The following is a 16,868-nucleotide window of genomic DNA, read 5'->3' on the forward strand; positions in this document are numbered from 1 at the left end:
TATATATACTAATTTGTATCTGTTAATCCCATACCCTTGGTTTGTCTCTTCCCCCTTCTTTCTCCCCTTTGGTAACCACAAGTCTTTTCCTACGTCCGTGAGTCTGTTTCTGTTTTGTATATACATTCATTTGTATTATTTTTTAGATTCTACATATAAATGATATCATATAGTATTTGTCTTTCTCTGTCTGATTTATTTCACTAGCATAATATTCTCTAGGTCCACCCATGTAGCTGCAAATGGTAGTATTTCATTCTTTTATGGCTAATATTCCATTGTATGTATATACCACATCTTCTTAATCCAGTCATCTGTTGATGGGCATTTGGGTTGCTTCCATGTCTTAGCTATTGTAAACAGTCCTGCTATGAGCACTGGGGTGTGTTTATCTTTTCAAATTAGTGCTTTGGGGTTTTTTAAAGATATATACTCAGGAGTGGAATTGCTGGATCACATGGTAGTTCTATTTTTAGTTGTTGTTTTCTTTTTTTTTTAAGGACACTCCGTACTATTTTCCATAGTGCCTATACCAATTTACACTCTCACCAACAGTGTAGGAGGGTTCCCTTTTCTCCACATCCTCTTCAACATTTGTTATTTGTAGATTTTTGATGTTAGCCATTCTGACAGGTGTGAGATAATACCTCATTGTGGTTTTGATTTGCATATCTCTAATAACTAGGGATGTTGAGCATCTTTTCATGTACCTGTTGGCCATCTCTATATCTTCTTTGGAAAAATGGCTATTCAAGTCTTCTGCCATTTTTGATTGGATTGTGGGGGTTTTTTTTGACATTGAGTTGTATGAGATATGCTGTTTTTTAAAATACATAGATTTTTATCTCAAAGGCAAATTTGCTATGCTTCCCCCCCCCCCCACCTTTTTGCTGAAGAAACAAAAGTAGTACTATGTCTTTTTATAAAAAGAGAAGACTTTAAATGCTTACTGTAGTGGATTCTGTGGTCTGCTACCCAGACCTTTTGTGTTTAGGACAGAGGCATCTTTGCCCCGATGCTGGGAATGCTGGTGGCTCACAGCTCTCATTGAGCTGCTCTCATGGGTTTACCCTCAGCCATGGAGACCCAACTACACTAATTTTTCCCTCCCTGGGGGTAGCTTGTAGCCAATGACCGTCAATGCTAGAGTATAAATGACCCATGCCTTTGCCTCAAGACTGGACAATTCTAAAGATACACTCCAGCTCCAGAGCTCACCATGGGATCCACTGAAGCCTTTGTTCATTGGAGTTCAACCCCACTCTCTGCCCAACACTGATTCTTTCACTCTCACACTGATGTTGACCCCGAGAGTGCTCCCCAGTAAACTCGTTCCACACAGATGTCTTTCTCAGAGTTTGTTTCCTGGAATCCCAATCTAAGACATGCATCTTATTCTTCCTAAGACTTTCATTATTATAGTTATTTTATGAATGGGTGTGGGAGAAGATCTGAGACCTCAGACAAGTCCAGTTCAGGGACAAAGCTTCCCTGTCCTCTTCTCACTGCCCGAAATATTTGGCTATAAAGGTGAAGGTAAAAATTCCCATTAAGTTGGAACAAAACTCTGGGTATTTACTCACATGCATGGAGTGATCCTTTTACTAAAAATGTGTCAAGGACATTTTAATCATATCTAGTCCAAACAAGCATGTACATGCACACACATATATACAAAAGAAAGATAAATGAACTTAGGGAAAGAAATAACAATAAATTTTCATCATATTTTAAAATAGTGTTTAAAAAATTATCTGTGGATTCTTCTCTCACCTGAAGTACCCATTATTAAAAAATATTAACAATAAGAGTCTGCTCCCTAAATTAAATTGGAGTTATTTCACTTTGCCTAACACACAGGAACAGTAGGTTAGTTTTCCCTTTTCTTTTCCCACAACTGGGATAACAAACAATTCTGTGTAGAACCCAAGCATTGCACTGATGTTGTTTATTCTGACTCAGGGATCTCTTTTCTCCTCTCCCCCTTCTATTCTGTCTTCAACCAATTTTCCCACATTTATATACAAATTTGCATTGTAAATTCAAGTAAGCACAAACCATGTTCCTCAAGAGATCAGTGGCCATAGATTTTTTTCGCAAGGAAGTATTTTTAGTTTTAATTTTATTACATTTAATTTCTTTATATTTATTCCCACAGGTCAATGATTTTACATAGATGCCTCCATATAATCATATCATGGCCACCTTTTTTTCTCCCTTTCTTGCTTGGTTCCCTTTCCTTTTGCTTCTCTTGCCTTTATTTTGGCAGTGTTTCCAATATGGAACCCATATCAACACCAGTGTGTGTGCTTCATATTCTTTTCTGAACTCACAGTATTGATCTATGCACATGTACATTTACACACACATGTATAGAAGATCTTATGTACACCCTTCTACATTTTGTTTTCTCACTCACTACCTCTCTTAAAGTCATCTGGCATGGGTCAAATTGACAATCCATTATGTGAATATATCACAGTATTTTCAACCATTCCACTATTGAGAGTTGTTTACTTTTAGGGTTTTATTTGTCACCATACACAATGCTGCAGTAAATAATACCCACTTTTTAAAAGTGGATTTTAAGATTTTAGATATCATTGGTATAGATTTTTAAGACTGGAAGTGCTAGGTCAAAGCTCATATGTATTTCTAATATTAACAGATATACCAAATTGCTTTCTAAAAACGTTATTAAATTACACATACATCAGCCATGTATGCTTTTCTCTACGTACACGTTAACATTTTATGCCAGTTGTATTCACTTTTATTTATACCAGATTTTTGCCTGATTAGGCAAATAATATGTTGATGTTTGGCATTGTATCAGACCCATCTTAGAGTATAGAGTGGTCCAGGGGTTGGATGTAATCCCAGCTCCAGCCAACTGTTAAAGTATGATTCCAGGAAATAACACAACTCTACCTTACCCTTCCTCCATTATGACCCATGGTATCATGACTGTCATGAATAGGGCTTGCACATGGCACTCACCAATGACATATTCCACCCTGAAGAGGTCCCTTCTAGGGTTATAGGGACGATTGAAGTCGATCTGGATGTAGAAAGACTGTCCTCTACGTACAATCAGCTTGTTGTTGTTGTATTTGTCGGTGTGGTGATCCACTTTGTTGCTGTCCCATCTCTCCTTGAACAGGTGAACAGCCGTAACATTAAGGTAGTCTATACACAAAGAAAACAATCAAGAGAAACCACTGAGTAACTTTGGTTTAAACACAAACTTGAAAAACAAGGCTATTTTTCCTGAAGACGCAAGGTAGTAAGGTTTATTAGATAAAACGCTATACAGGGGGCTGGTAGATTTGGGAGTCAGTCTCTTGTGACATCCTTGTTTTCAAAGAAGATTTTTTTAAAAGCATTTTCCCCTTCTGATCTCATCTCAGACCACACGGCACTCACTTTGGGATAATAAAGCTGTGTTGATAATGCCTATCAATAGGTCTAGATACAGAGGAACTAGCACCTGAGATCAAGGCTTCACATCCGAGTCTCATGTTGGTTTTCGTTGTGTCAGGTGCTTCCCACGAAGACTACAGCCTCCATACGTTGGGATAAGCAGGGAATACCACTTCAATTTTCTTATCTTTAAAAAGGGAGGAATCAAATCTGACAAAGCCTGCAAGGGATGTTCTAAGGACAAAGTTGATCATCAATCCAAAATTCTCCTCTTACTTCAGGAAGGGTCAACCCACAGCCCCCTTCTGTAATTCTAAAAGTAGATCTTGTCCTTCAAAGGCAGGAAACAGAGGGAACAGGCATGGAGGAAAAATACCAGCATTCCTATGAGGTTGGTAGGATTGTTTCCACTTTGCACATGCTGAAACAAGACTCAATTTCCCTGGCTACTAAACAACCAACCTGGAAGCAAACCCTGGTGTGAAGCCGAAATCTACAGGCTTTTCCTCTGATGTTTGGAATCGGGAGTGTAAATGTCAGTTATATATTTATCTGAGACATGATAGCACTGGATAAAAGTTAGATCTCCTCTTGCTTTTTTCCCATTCCCTCTGCAAATGATCACTGAATGTGAAGGTAGCTCTAACTACCCGTCTACACTGCAGTTTAGAAGATCTAGTCTAAACACAGATTTCTGTGTATGCATTTGGAGTTCTAAAGGGGCACTGGAGAGAGAATGCTGGGTGAGGTGGGGAGTGTGCGCTGGCCTCTTGCCTTCCCTCCCTTTTCCTGGCCTTGATTGTTGCATGGTTTGTCCTCATGGCTGTGAACTCAGTGTACACAGAGAGCTGGGGCTTCACCCTGAAAGACTCAGTGATTTCCCCTGCTTTTACACAGGAATCCTGTGCAGGACCCCTGGTGCTCTCTGGCCTCATTTTTTCTCATAGGCAAAATGGAGAAATTGGGTTCATTAAGGTACTCTATAGGTCTAAAGTCTAGGAGTCCCTGCAACACCCTTGATGAATTCAAAGTCCAGGTAACCCTGAGTTTGAATCTCAGGTCTCATAATTACTTAGGTAAGGGATGTTGCCTCTCAGAAGCTGAGTTTTCTGACCTTTAAAATGAAGATACTAATATCTTGAGAATTTCTACAAAGATTCAGTGACCTAACAGCGCAATGGGTCTGATTCTATGCCTGGTGCATAGTGGGACCAGAGGCTTCCTTTGAGCTTGCTGACTATGAACTGTGATGGTGCCACCTTATATTTTACATGGTGCTCAATGGGCTATTCTGGCTGCAACATTATAGCAAACAGAAAGTGCAAGATGCAATTTTATTTTTGCTTCATCTCAGACCCCTGTAGTACATGGTCCCCTGAAGGGCAGTTTCCTTCCATTATGCTGTGGTCTGAAGATGTTTATTTCTATAGCTCTCTCTTCCAAGCTGCCTTCCTCCTAAGTTCTCTGGTCTTATTAAGGTCACAATCCCCAGTGCTAAACCAGCTTCTGAAAGAGCTGGAGAATCATAAACGTCCCAAGAGAAGAGCCTTAGTAATCAACTCATCTGGCCCTCTTTCTTAGCACTGTGACTTTTAATAATGTTTTGTTTTATTTTTAAAAAATGTCTAAAAACCTAATTCCTCAGAAAAGGGTTTAATCAGCTCTCCACTCATCAGCACCAATGGAAGGAATGTACTGATACTGCACTCTCACAGAATCTCAGAGGGCAAAGGTACTTTCTGGACCATCTGGTAGACCTGCTATGTACTGCACGAAACATCTCCATGAAAATCCTAATACTTAGGCTTTTAGCCTCCATCTGAACAGGGAACCCACTATCTTATAAAGCAAACAGGCCATTTTTAAACCACCCAACTATTTGAAAAATCCTTATAAGATGAACTGACATCTTCTTCCCTGTAATTTTTCTAACCGTAGATCCTGGTTCCAACTTCTGCGTAAATATAGAATATGTTCTATTCATTTCATCTGTCACTTTTTTGGTATACAAAGACTATTGTTAGGGTTTCTCTGAGTAAAACATTCTCCATATCTTCTACTGTTCTTTAAGAAATTATTTCCAGACCTTCTACCCATTACTGTGTTCTGAAATATACATATTCCATTTTATGAATTTCTCTCTTATAGCATTTTTCTTAGAATTAAGTACATTACTCTGGTTATGGTTTTTCCAATGAAAACCAATAAGACCACTGCATCTTTCAAAATAAATAGTATATTTCTATGATTTCAGTCCAAGTGTTTTGAATACTCTTATTGTTGATTTACATTAAGCATCTGATGAAGCAAAACGCTTAAAAATACATTCTGATGTCACTTCTACCAGTAGTGGATTAAAACTCAGTCCAGACCCCTGTAAGTCATTTTCTCATGTTGTTATTCAGCCATTTCTATCAATGCAACTGTTTTTTTCTTTTTGGCTCAGTTTTAAGGCCTTACATGTATTCACATTAAATTTCATCCCATTGTATTTGGTTAATTGCTCTGAATTCTTAAGATAACTTTAGACCCTAAGTATATATTCACTATATTAACATCCTCCCTAACTTCCTGTTCTCCAGGAATTTCATAAGTGTGTTATTTTATGTTGTCATTCAAGACATGGATATAGATGTTGATTCGGACACCACCAAATAAATGCAACTTACGTAAATGCACAGTGGTAGATACTAAAGAGTGATCAGGTAATTATGATACAGTGTCATGAACACCCTGACAAAGGAAGTATAGGTGTCTGAGTAGGGGAGGGTTTCTGGCTAGGAGCCCCTAACCCAGATTGGGGGGGGGGGGATTAAAGAAGCTTTCTGGAGGAAGTGAGGTATAAGCAGGGGTCAGAAAGCTGAGCAAGTTTTCCAGGTAAAAAGAGAGGTGGGGAAGAGAGGAGGATGAGTGAAGTCTGAGGGGAGAGACAGTATGGTTTACTTTAAAAGCTGAAAGGTGATTGGCTGGCTAGAGCGTAGCAGTGGGACCACAGTGGAAGGGAAGGCAGGAGCTGCTCCTGCAAGCCTTGCAGACCGTGTTAAGGAGCGTGGAGTCTAATTGCACTGGGGATGCAGTGAAGAATCTGAAAGAGCAAACGGACATGGTTAGATCTGTGCCTCTGCAAACGTAAACGGCTTCTTCTGGTGACAGAGGGGAAAACGGACTGGGCAGTGGCAGTGCTGGAATTCCAGGTGAGGGATGGGGAGGGTCCAGTCTGCCTGTAGGGAGTGAAAGCCCTGGTCCTGACGCACTGCCAGGGTCTGCCTCAGCTCTTCCCACCCCACCCCTGTGACAACGTGCCCCTAAAAACCAGTATATTCGCTTTAGGTCTTGGCTGCCCCAGTAGATCTGCCCACGCAGAAAGATAAAGCTGGAGAGAGTCAAGTCTTTCGTATCTGGTTCTCATTGGTTCCAGTTCTCACTGCAAATGAAAACCCTGGCTTTCCAGTTCCACGCTCCAGTCTAGCAAATCTGGTTAATGTCTAGTGAGTCTGGGTAAGTCAGTCCATCCTGGGAATTCCCTGGTGGCCCCGTGGTTAGGACTCTGCACTCTCCCTGCGAGGGCCCGGGTTCAATCCTTGGTCTTGGTCGGGGAACTAAGACCCCACAAGCCTCACGGCGCATCCAAAAAAAAAAAAGAAAAAAATCAGTCTGTCCTGTGGTACTGCCGTGCAGAGTGTATAGATGGGTATTGGAAGAATAAGAGTTCCATAGTTAAACAAGTTTGGGAAGTGCTGGTTTAACCAAAGTTAATCAGGATTCTTGCAGAACTTATGGCAGACTGTCACATGCTGATGTGCACCGCAAACCTCCTACAGGTGCAATGCTTTCCAAAGTTAAACGGCCATGGGAACTATTTCTTTGTGGAGGATTTTTCAGAATACGTTTTGGGAGATGCTTCACTGTTTACTAATTGTGCAACCTCAGAAAAGTCATTTAATCTCTCTGAGTCTAGTTTTCTTATTTTTAGAAAGGCAATGAAATACCTCATAGGGTTGGTGTAAGCATTAAATGGAAAAAAAAATGTATGTAAAGTGCTTTAGCATAGTATCTGGCACCTAGTAAATTCTCAAAGTTATTATTATTATATTGTTATTGCTAGGAGAAGTAGAATAGCATAGTGGGTAAGAGTATGGATTCTGGAGCCAGATTACCTGGACCCAGATTCCAATTTTGACACTTACTATCTTAGTGACTTTGGACAAGTTAAATAAACTTGTGCCTCAGTCTCCTCATCTGAAAAATGGTGGGATTAAATAAGAAAATGCTACATTGCCTGTCTTCTCAGAAGACAGGCCTGCTTTTCTCTTCCTGAATATCTAGAGGTGGATGGAGTCATTTTCTCCTCTCAATTGCCAGAATATATTTTTCTTTTAAAAAAAAGTCTATTATCATTAGTCACTTAGCATTATCTTAATATAAGTGATTTTATCTAGGAGACTGTAAGTCCCTTGAGGACCAGACCATGTCTTAATCACCTTGTTACTGAGCCTGGGGCAATGTGCAAAAATGCCGTAGCACATATGCCACTTTTCACTTTAAACACATTTAATAATATCTGAAAATTTGGAGCTAGGAGTTGGTTAGTCATTTTAAAATAGGTTATTCCATTTATCACAGTATTAACCATACAAGTCCTTTAAGTAACTTATCAGACAATTTCATTCTCAAAATATGCCAGTTTCAGGACTGTATTTATGTACTGTTGAAGATAATGTACGGGGTCTTATAACACAAAGCCTCCAGACCAGCAGTTTTGTTTCAGATTCGAATAAAATGAAAATTTCACAGTTCACTTAGACCACTTATAACAAAGGGTAAGCAAAAGTGCTAATGAATTCCTTTGAGTATATAAAACCTAAGCCCCCCCCCCAGCCCCACCCCGATCATAGTTTTTATGTTGGGTTTATATTGGGTAACATCTTAGGGAAAAACCCGAATGAACTTTTTGGCCAATCCAACTAGATTTTTTTTTTTTCATAGTGAAAACAAATATATATATACTAAATATATATTAATATATATTAAGAGTTTGTTTTAAAATAATGTAGTCTACATTACTGTGCATTTGACAACGTTTAATTCAAAACATGGAATTTTTTAAATGTTATCTTTTCCAAGTGCTCTTTACCTTTTCTATTGCAATGTCATGCTAAGTCAATGCCTTCAGGAAGAAAGAAAAAAATCATAGGAAATCACAGTGGTACCCTACGTAGGGAGAAACTAAGTCAATGATAAATAAAAATTTCCTAAATAAGTTCTTAAAAATTCATATTAAAATAATTTAATCTAAGAGAAACATTTCATTTAAAAAATAAAACTTGAGGGTGGGAGGAATTGGGAGATTGGGATTGACACATATACACTATCAATACTATGTATAAAATAGATAACTAATGAGAACCTAGCAAATGGCACAGGAAACTCTACTTAATGCACTGTGGTGACCTAATGGGAAGGAAATCCAAAAAAGAGGGGATTATATATATGTATAGCTGATTAATTTTGCTGTACAGCAGAAGCTAACACAACATTGTAAAGCAACTATACTCCAATAAAAATTAATTTAAAAAAAGAATAAAACTTTATTAAGCTATGGAAGATTAAAAGCCACACTGAGAGGTGGCAAGTTTAAAGAAATAATGTTCTAGACTGCAGCCAAATGTGTAAGACATACAGAAGGGTAATAGGATAGGCAGGGGCGTTATTGTTTGGAAGGAGAAGAAAATGACAGCCATGTTGCCCTCTCTCCAATGTAATCTCCCAATAGGTCTATGGAGTTACTGAGGGTTACCCCAAGTCTTGGGGAATGAGGTGAGGTCCCCAACACCACTGAATAAATACCTTTTCTTCCATTGTTCATGGAGAGCCACCCACAGATCAAGTCAACTATTTGGTTCTTATAATACCTGATAATCGCAAGGACTCTATACAGACAGTGTCATGAGATATGATCATAGGCATAAAAATATCATAGTTCTTTTCCTTGTCCATTGCTCCTTCCCATGTAGCAGGCACTCAGTAAACATTTACTAAGCTAAAATATTGATTTTTGCTTCGTTTCTTGGCTTAACAACACGTAGTTTAGGTTGAAAGAGCTTTCTCATCACCCAGGCTCCATTCGCCACAAACAGGAAAGGAATTTGCTTCTCCCTGTCCAAGCCCAGTTCCTGGCAGAACAGAACAGAACAACTCATTGCTAAGCTACTTTTTTTTTTTTTTTTTGGTTTTGAGAGAGATATTGTAGCTGGAAACTTGGCAGCTTGCTCTTTCAAAGTGACAGCTTTCAAAAGTCTACCTAACGCGATTTAGCCTAATTCCAAAACATCAGAAAATGGACTGCTAGAGAAAAAAAATCTCTCCTCATGAGCCAGCTGCCTCCCTGTCTTCCTACCCTTCCCCTAATATGAAAAAAGTGGATTATTTTCACCTTAGGTGGTAAAGATATTCTTCAGAGAATGATTATACCTGTCACAGATGGAACCTTTAAATCAGTTAAATGTTTAGGTTCATATCCTAGGAATTCCCTAGTGAACTGAGATCTCCATGCAATCTTTGGTAATATTATTACCAAACTATAGGTGTAAATACTGTCCATGAGGTGGTAGGTCTGTTTATTGTGAAAACAACAGGGTAAAGTTTCCTTTCTCATATTCCTTTTGGACACCCAGAATTTTAAACTATCATTAATTTGAATCATTAAAAACATTTTCTTAAACAGCTTATTGTTTTTAACTGTTGCTATTAAAATGTCCTGTACTCTGTATAAGAAATGCTCAGCAGAAGCTAGAATGAGAGAAATGAGTCTAACACCTTTTCCAGGGACTAAAATCCCTCTATTTCTCTATTTCTATTTCTTTATTGGTCTCTTTCTCCTCTAGCCTGAAGTATCTCAACAGCCTCCAGATGTGTCTCCTTCTCTCCATTTTCTCCTCACTATTATCATTATTTTTATAAACATAATTCTAATTATGTCATTTGCTATTTAGAATCCTTTGCAAGTCCCCTGTCCCTGCAGGAGGAAAGGTAAGGTCTTCAAGGCCTGTTATGATGTGATCCCTGCTGACTTTTCTCAGGCTCATCTCCCCTCTCTTGTCCTCACTACTTGACATACACTGTGCCCTCTGCTAGAAATGCCCTTCCAGGCACTTGTCTGCCTGCAGCACTCCTACCCATCGTCTAAGACCTAACTCAGGTGTCCTGTATTTACAAAACCTTCCTCGCCTTCTTTCCCACTCCTCTGACACCACTGGTCATTCCTTTTATTTGTTTGTTTCTTCTACTAGGTGGACAATTGCTTGAGGCCAGGTATTGACTTGCTCATTTTTGTGTCCCCAGAGAGAGATTGGTATCGTTCCCGACACAATCATTAAACATTTCCCCACAAATCAAGTGGAAAGTGTGAACTGTTTCTATACAACATCGTCTCTTAATCATACATTGAAGGCCTTTTTTATTCTTTCAATAACCTCGAATCCAGAGAGGTTTACTCTGCACAAAGGTGAGATGGATGACTAACTAGTCAGTTAGTTGATTTAGTTCTGACGTGGAGTCATGGGAGGGAGGAGACGATCAGAAAGGCACAGACCCCATTACCCTGAAAAATACTAGATCCCGCTTGCATTTGATTTTTTTATAGAACTAGCTTGCTTTCCAGTTTGAATTCAAATTGCATTAGACCTGCCAAATGAGTATTATAATCACTTCTGCAAATGGATCACCTACTGTTAATAACACAGAGTCAAACCAGCCCAAGAATATAAGGTTATCTTCCGGAACATCTCCTGCTAAAATAACCTTTGAGACCAGGAAGGCTCTAGAGAGATTTTTCAGAAACACCAAATGAGCATACAAAACATTAGAAATGGATGCAAATCCAAACAATCTGAGGGGATTTTCAGATATGTTTCTCGGCTACAATTGAGTTCAAAGGGGGCATTAAGGATCCCTAAAAACACAGGAGGACATCAAACACCTCCATGGACTGACTGGTCCCATCTCCGGGGTTCCACTGTCACCTCAAATATCTCAGTGTTTCTTAAATATCATGCTGCCACATGGGAGGAACCTTATGTACGTTCGTACATTTTGAAATACAGGCAAAAATAATTCTTAACCAAATATTCACTGAAGTTGTGAATTAAAGGCATGACACACACTCAATATATATTATATACATCGATTGCCACAAGACTATTCAAAGGGAAAAATCTGGCATTTTCCCCCTCTTGCCTCTCTGCCCTTCTCAGTCAATTTCACAAGAGTAGCATGCTAAAGGGACACTTTGGAAAGCTTCCATGAAACACATGTGGAGAGTTTGTCTTAGGGCTTTGTTATCCTGGAAGCAGTCATCCTCAGATGAGATCAGGGAGGTACAAGCCCTCCACTAGTGGCCACTGAGGAAACTGCAAGAAGATGGCACTTAAACCCACGTGATTAGGTCTTAGCAGGGACTTGGGGACAACTTGACAGACTTCGTCCCAGGACACTCACTTTTAGTACAATTAAACAGAGATTTGAAATGTGAAGGATAACTGGGAAATGGACCTCCTTGATCAAGACAGTGTTCCTTTTCTTCTGTTCTACTCATCTGGGACCTACTGCTATACTTCCTGGGTTCAGAGGTCCTATCTTCAGAGCATGTAGCACTTAGCTCATCTGTATGAGAACTACTAAATGAATGCATGTTTATGAAACCTGGAACCTGTTCATAATAATAAGGTTACAATGACTCTAGGGCTGATGAGTCATTAATTGCTCAAGGGATTGATTTTTCACTGGACACACACTCCTATGCCAGGGCCTGTATTAAGTACCCCAGAATGTCACTTGGATTGTGGACACATATGACTGCCAAGCAAATAATGACTGATCTTTCAAACTAATTCAGTTCAAACTAACTCCCCACCCCTGCCTCCAAAAATAAGTAACCAAAAAACCAGTATTCCCAGATTTTAAAAAATTGACCTACCTGCTCAAGTTCTTTGGCAGTTCTCTTACTGGCAACATTTTGGTCCATTTTAATTCTATGGGGGCTGCAGGCTGCACATATTCCCCTTAGAATCAGGGTTCCCTTGGGTGGGCTCCTGACCTTGCAGAGGTATGATAATCTGCACATTCTGAATCAATGAGCATGTATTGATTGGGTATTCTCACAGCCACTGGTCATTTGATCCTCACGGCAACTGTGAAGTAGGTATTGCTCCCATTTTGCTGATGGGGAAACTGAGGCTCAGAACACTTACATGACTTGCCGGGGGTCCCAGGGTGAGCAAGTGGCAGATGTGGGACAAGATCCCGGGTCTTTTGAGTCCTGGACCAGGGGACCCTTTGCTACACCTCACTGACTCAGTGGTGCCTCCCATTTCTCCTGTGCCCCTTTCTCTTTCTGCTCCCCCCGCCCACTTCTTCCAGCACTTGCCCCCCTCTCCTGGGTCCCAGAGTCTTCTCTGCCAGAGGGGAATTTGGCTAGAAAACTGAATACACCAAGATAACTTGCTTGGTAATTTGACATCTGTACACTTTCCAATTTTATTTGCATTTAAAAAGAGAGAAGGAAGGAGGGAGGAAGGGAGGAAGGGAGGGAGGAAGGAAGGAAGGGAGGAAGGGAGAGAGGGAGGAAGGAAGGAAGGAAGGGAGGAAGGAAGGAAGGGAGGAGGGAGGGAGGGGGGAGGAAGGGAGGGAGAGGAAGGGAGGAGGGAGGAGGGAAGGGAAGGAAGGGAGGAGGAGAGGGAGGAAGGAAGGAAGGGAGGGAGGGAGGAAGGGAGGGAGGGAGGGAGGGAGGAAGGAAGGCTCCTAGCCTGAGCAGTGAAGGCGTGAACACCAAGTGCTTATACTTTGGTTTCCGTTTCCCAACCTATAACGTGGGGATTTAGGTGAGTTGATTAGCAAGTCCTTTAAAACTCATTTCTGTGGTTCTCATGGTGGCGTTTTAGAGAGTGCAGCAGCTGGTAGGGAGAGAGCTCAGAACTCCAAGTCCACACCTTGTCTTGGCCCCTCGACCCAACCGAAGATGCCCTTCAGTTCTGTAAGCCTCCTGCTCCCAGTTTGGGCGGTACCCCACGGGTGGTACTGGTTATCTCTCTGTCTTCACAACTGGATATCACACCGTCCAGACATGATACTAACACAATCAGACTTGCCCACCAGACCCACGCTGTTCTCTAACTTTCTGGGTTTGTTCGTAATCAACATTGTCCTTTCCCTTTGGTTTCAACCTCTGGTCTCTTTCGGACAAGGCAGATTAACCGCACACCACAGCGTGGTCGTGGGCATCTACCCCTACAAGTGGGTGTTCATCCCCCAGTTAGACCATACACAGAGCCCCCTCAGGAGCAAAAGTGGGTTTGGGTACATGTGTGCAACTGACAAAATGTGCTCCCCGCTGGATGCCATTCAGGGACGTGAGTCTGAATGTCCCTGCCATGGCCCAAGGGAAGGGTGTCTGTGTCACCAAGCCACTGCTGGTACCTGGGCGCTGTCACAGCTGACAGGGCTGAGTGGAGGTCAGCGGCTGGCGGCTGCTCCCAGAGCAGGTCCCTCCGGATGGGCGGAGGCAAGAGCAGAGGAAGCAGCTCGCCTCACCTGCCCCCCAGCCTGCTCTGGATAGAAGCAGAGGGCTTCCATCTCCATTACCGTCAGGGTCCAGCATCTCTCACCAGCTCTGAGAGTCACAGCGATGGATGCGGGGAGCAGGCAGGAAGGAGGTGTGAGCTAGACAATCACAAAAGCCACAGTGTTTTGGGAGTGGAAACTTCCAGCTAGAGAACATTCTTAAAAACAAAACAGGAGGGCTGGAAGAGGACTCAGCTAATGCCCTTGTTTTGCAGAGGTGACTTCCTTGAGATTACAAAGCCATTAAGTGACAGAACTGGGACAAGAATCCTGGTCTTTGGTGCTTTTACCACTCAAAAGAGGGTTTGGGAGGCCTTTCTTTAAAACCAGAGACTGGCAGGGGACCAGTTTTTGTGGGAGTTCAGTGGAGACAGAGGGTGCTGAGCTAGCACCCGTGGGGACGGCCGGCCGGGGCGACCCGGGAGGTGACTGTACCTTGCAGGTTGAAGCTCCGGGGCACCAGGCCCTGCAGCTCCACGGTGGGGGGATCATTCTCTGATGCGTTGGAGGTGTTGGGGGGAATGGCTCTCCTGCCTCCAAAGGTGGCCCCCGAGGACTCCGACATTCTCAGCCTCACAGGCTCCTTGTGGGGAGAAAAGGAGGCACGGAAAGGAAAGTGAAGCCAGTTGCATTTGTGATAAGGACTCAAAAACAGGGAGACATATCTGTCTGTGATGGCTCTTGAGCAACACATTTTGAGTTTCGCATAAATGAACCCTGAGATGTGGCAGGAAGGATGAGTCTAATGATGGAGTACAGTTCCCCAAGGATCTCGGGGAGATTTCGTGTTTGTCAAAACATATGGAAAGCAGAAGAAAGAGGGCTTATTTGAAGAAATGAAAAATGTAAAAGATTTTGGAAAGCAGGGTCTTTTTCTCATTCCCCCTAAAGGCAGTCTCTTGAAAGAAACGTTTGCTATCCTATGCATGTACCTCTGCCCATTTTATATAGACTTAGGAGGCCTACGTCACTGTAAGAATAAACTCATACACCCACGTCCAGATCAGTGGTATCCTTTCAAGCATTCACGTCTGCAAGTTAATTCAGCCAATATTTATCAAGGGCCCCCCCTATGCGGTCTGGGCACTTGGGATACATCGGAGAACAAAACAGAAGGATGCTTGCCTTGAAAGCTTCCAGTCTAGGGGGGGGGGTACTGTTGAGCCCAACAAGATTCTTAAGTGAACTCACTCGGTAGGGTGTGAGAAGGTGGTCACTGCTTTGGAGTCAGGGCCACAGGGAGCAGGACAAGGGAGGGGAGACTTTGGGTGGATGAGGCAGAGGCCGCTGCAATATTAAATAGGGCTATAAATAGCCCGCTCGCTAAACTTACACGGTCAGCTAACACCGCCCTTGCTCCAAGCCTGCTTCCCTTTCCTTTGGAGTTTGTGTGGACAAACAACCAGTTTAATCACCACACCTCCTGTCGGGGTACAGTTGGTACTTGTTGACCAACAGACCAAATGAAGGGAGACCTTGTTTCTGGCCCCAGTGAAGCTTTCCTCTTGATCACCTGGATTACCCCGTCACGACTCTCCTTGTTCGGCTGTTTTCTGCACCCTCAGAAGATGAGGAGCAGCCCTTACAGAGGCGAGGGGAGTAGACTGTCCCAGAAACGTGTAGAGCAAAAAGGCAGCACGGCAAAAAGGAGCCACTTCCTAAGGCACTGGGGCTTGAAAGCAGACAGTAGCGTTTGGAAGTGTAAAGTCTGAGTGGGTATCCATAAATACCTGCGGTCAGATTTACGGGCTCTAGTGGGTTAAGGGGTGGGGGGAGGAGAGAGAGAAGGGTTAAGGATAGAGAGAAGGCAGGAAAAAGCCTTCCTCTGGTGGGGAATGGCCGGGGTGGGCTGCAGGGTGGCTAGCGGAGGGGAATCTTTGGACAGAGTAGTGCAGAGCGGTGCAGTAGCCCATTGGGAGAGAGGACCATTAAAGCAGAGACTGGGGCGCCCCAGGTGCTCCGCGGGTGCAGGCCAGGCTGGGTGAGCGCAGGTGGGCAGAAGCGTCGCCTCCTTGTCAGGTCTGGGCTGGGGGAGGTGCTCAAGTTCGGCTCCCTGCGGCTGGGGGGATGGGGTGCCAGCGATGGAGAGCCGAGCTGGACCACTCCCAGTGCCAGCCAAGCAGGTGTTCTTACCTGGCCCTGCCTGCCCCTCTCTGCAACCTTCTGCATCCTCTCTCCATAGTCCGCTCCCCTGAAGAAAGGGGTGGGGCTGTCCTTCGGGGGAGCACCCCAGTTGCCCCTTTGGTGGCCCTTTTCAGCCAGCAGCGCCTTTAGGGAAGCTTCGCGGAATGCCTGAGAGAAGGCCCGCTCGGAGGTGCGGCTGGGTAGATGCGGAGCGAGGGGCGAAGAACGGAACTGGACCGGTGGGGCTGCTTTCGATCCCCGCGCCCCTGCACTCCGGGCACCAGCTGACAGATCGCCCGGAACCCAGGGCAGGAGGTGACGCAGGGCTGCGGGATGCCAGGGCAGAAGGGCTGTTGCTTACCTGCGGTCCCCTCCCAAGGTGTCCCAGCGCAGGCTGGCTCTGGGCGGCTCTGAGTACTCCCTCCAAAGGATACAGGCTAAACGACAAGAAAGTTCGCTCTTAAATAACTTCCTAAGAGTCCCCCCTTCCTCCCCCCATCCCGCAGCGTTTTCTCCTCCCCCTTCTTGACAGCTGGAGAAGCAGCCGTCTCCAGGACTTGCTATTTACCCCAGCCATCCTGCTGTTATTCTGGCATGTCCCCCCCCCCCCGGCCCCCCTTTCTCCCAGTTTCCCAACCCTGCTTCTCGCCATCCCTACCTCCAGCTCAGCCGCCCCCTCCCAACCTGGTGGCTGGGAAGCCCCC

The 16,868-nt window shown here is 43.4% G+C and overlaps 1 protein-coding gene across 1 annotated transcript in view; it reads right to left on the bottom strand.

Moving 5' to 3' along the window:
• Positions 1 to 16,587, bottom strand: part of F13A1 (coagulation factor XIII A chain) — a 142,873-nt gene extending 126,286 nt beyond the window's left edge. Inside the window, exons 1-3 of the mRNA XM_036867730.1 lie at positions 16,526 to 16,587; positions 14,476 to 14,623; positions 3,001 to 3,189 (exon numbers count right to left, since the gene is read on the bottom strand). Of these exons, the coding sequence (XP_036723625.1) occupies positions 3,001 to 3,189; positions 14,476 to 14,605 (319 nt within the window). The 5' untranslated portion in view covers positions 14,606 to 14,623; positions 16,526 to 16,587. The remainder of the gene's footprint in view (positions 1 to 3,000; positions 3,190 to 14,475; positions 14,624 to 16,525) is intronic.
• Positions 16,588 to 16,868: the final 281 nt, after the last annotated feature.

Source organism: Balaenoptera musculus, chromosome 11 (assembly GCF_009873245.2).
Source record: "Balaenoptera musculus isolate JJ_BM4_2016_0621 chromosome 11, mBalMus1.pri.v3, whole genome shotgun sequence".
NCBI lineage: Eukaryota > Metazoa > Chordata > Mammalia > Artiodactyla > Balaenopteridae > Balaenoptera > Balaenoptera musculus.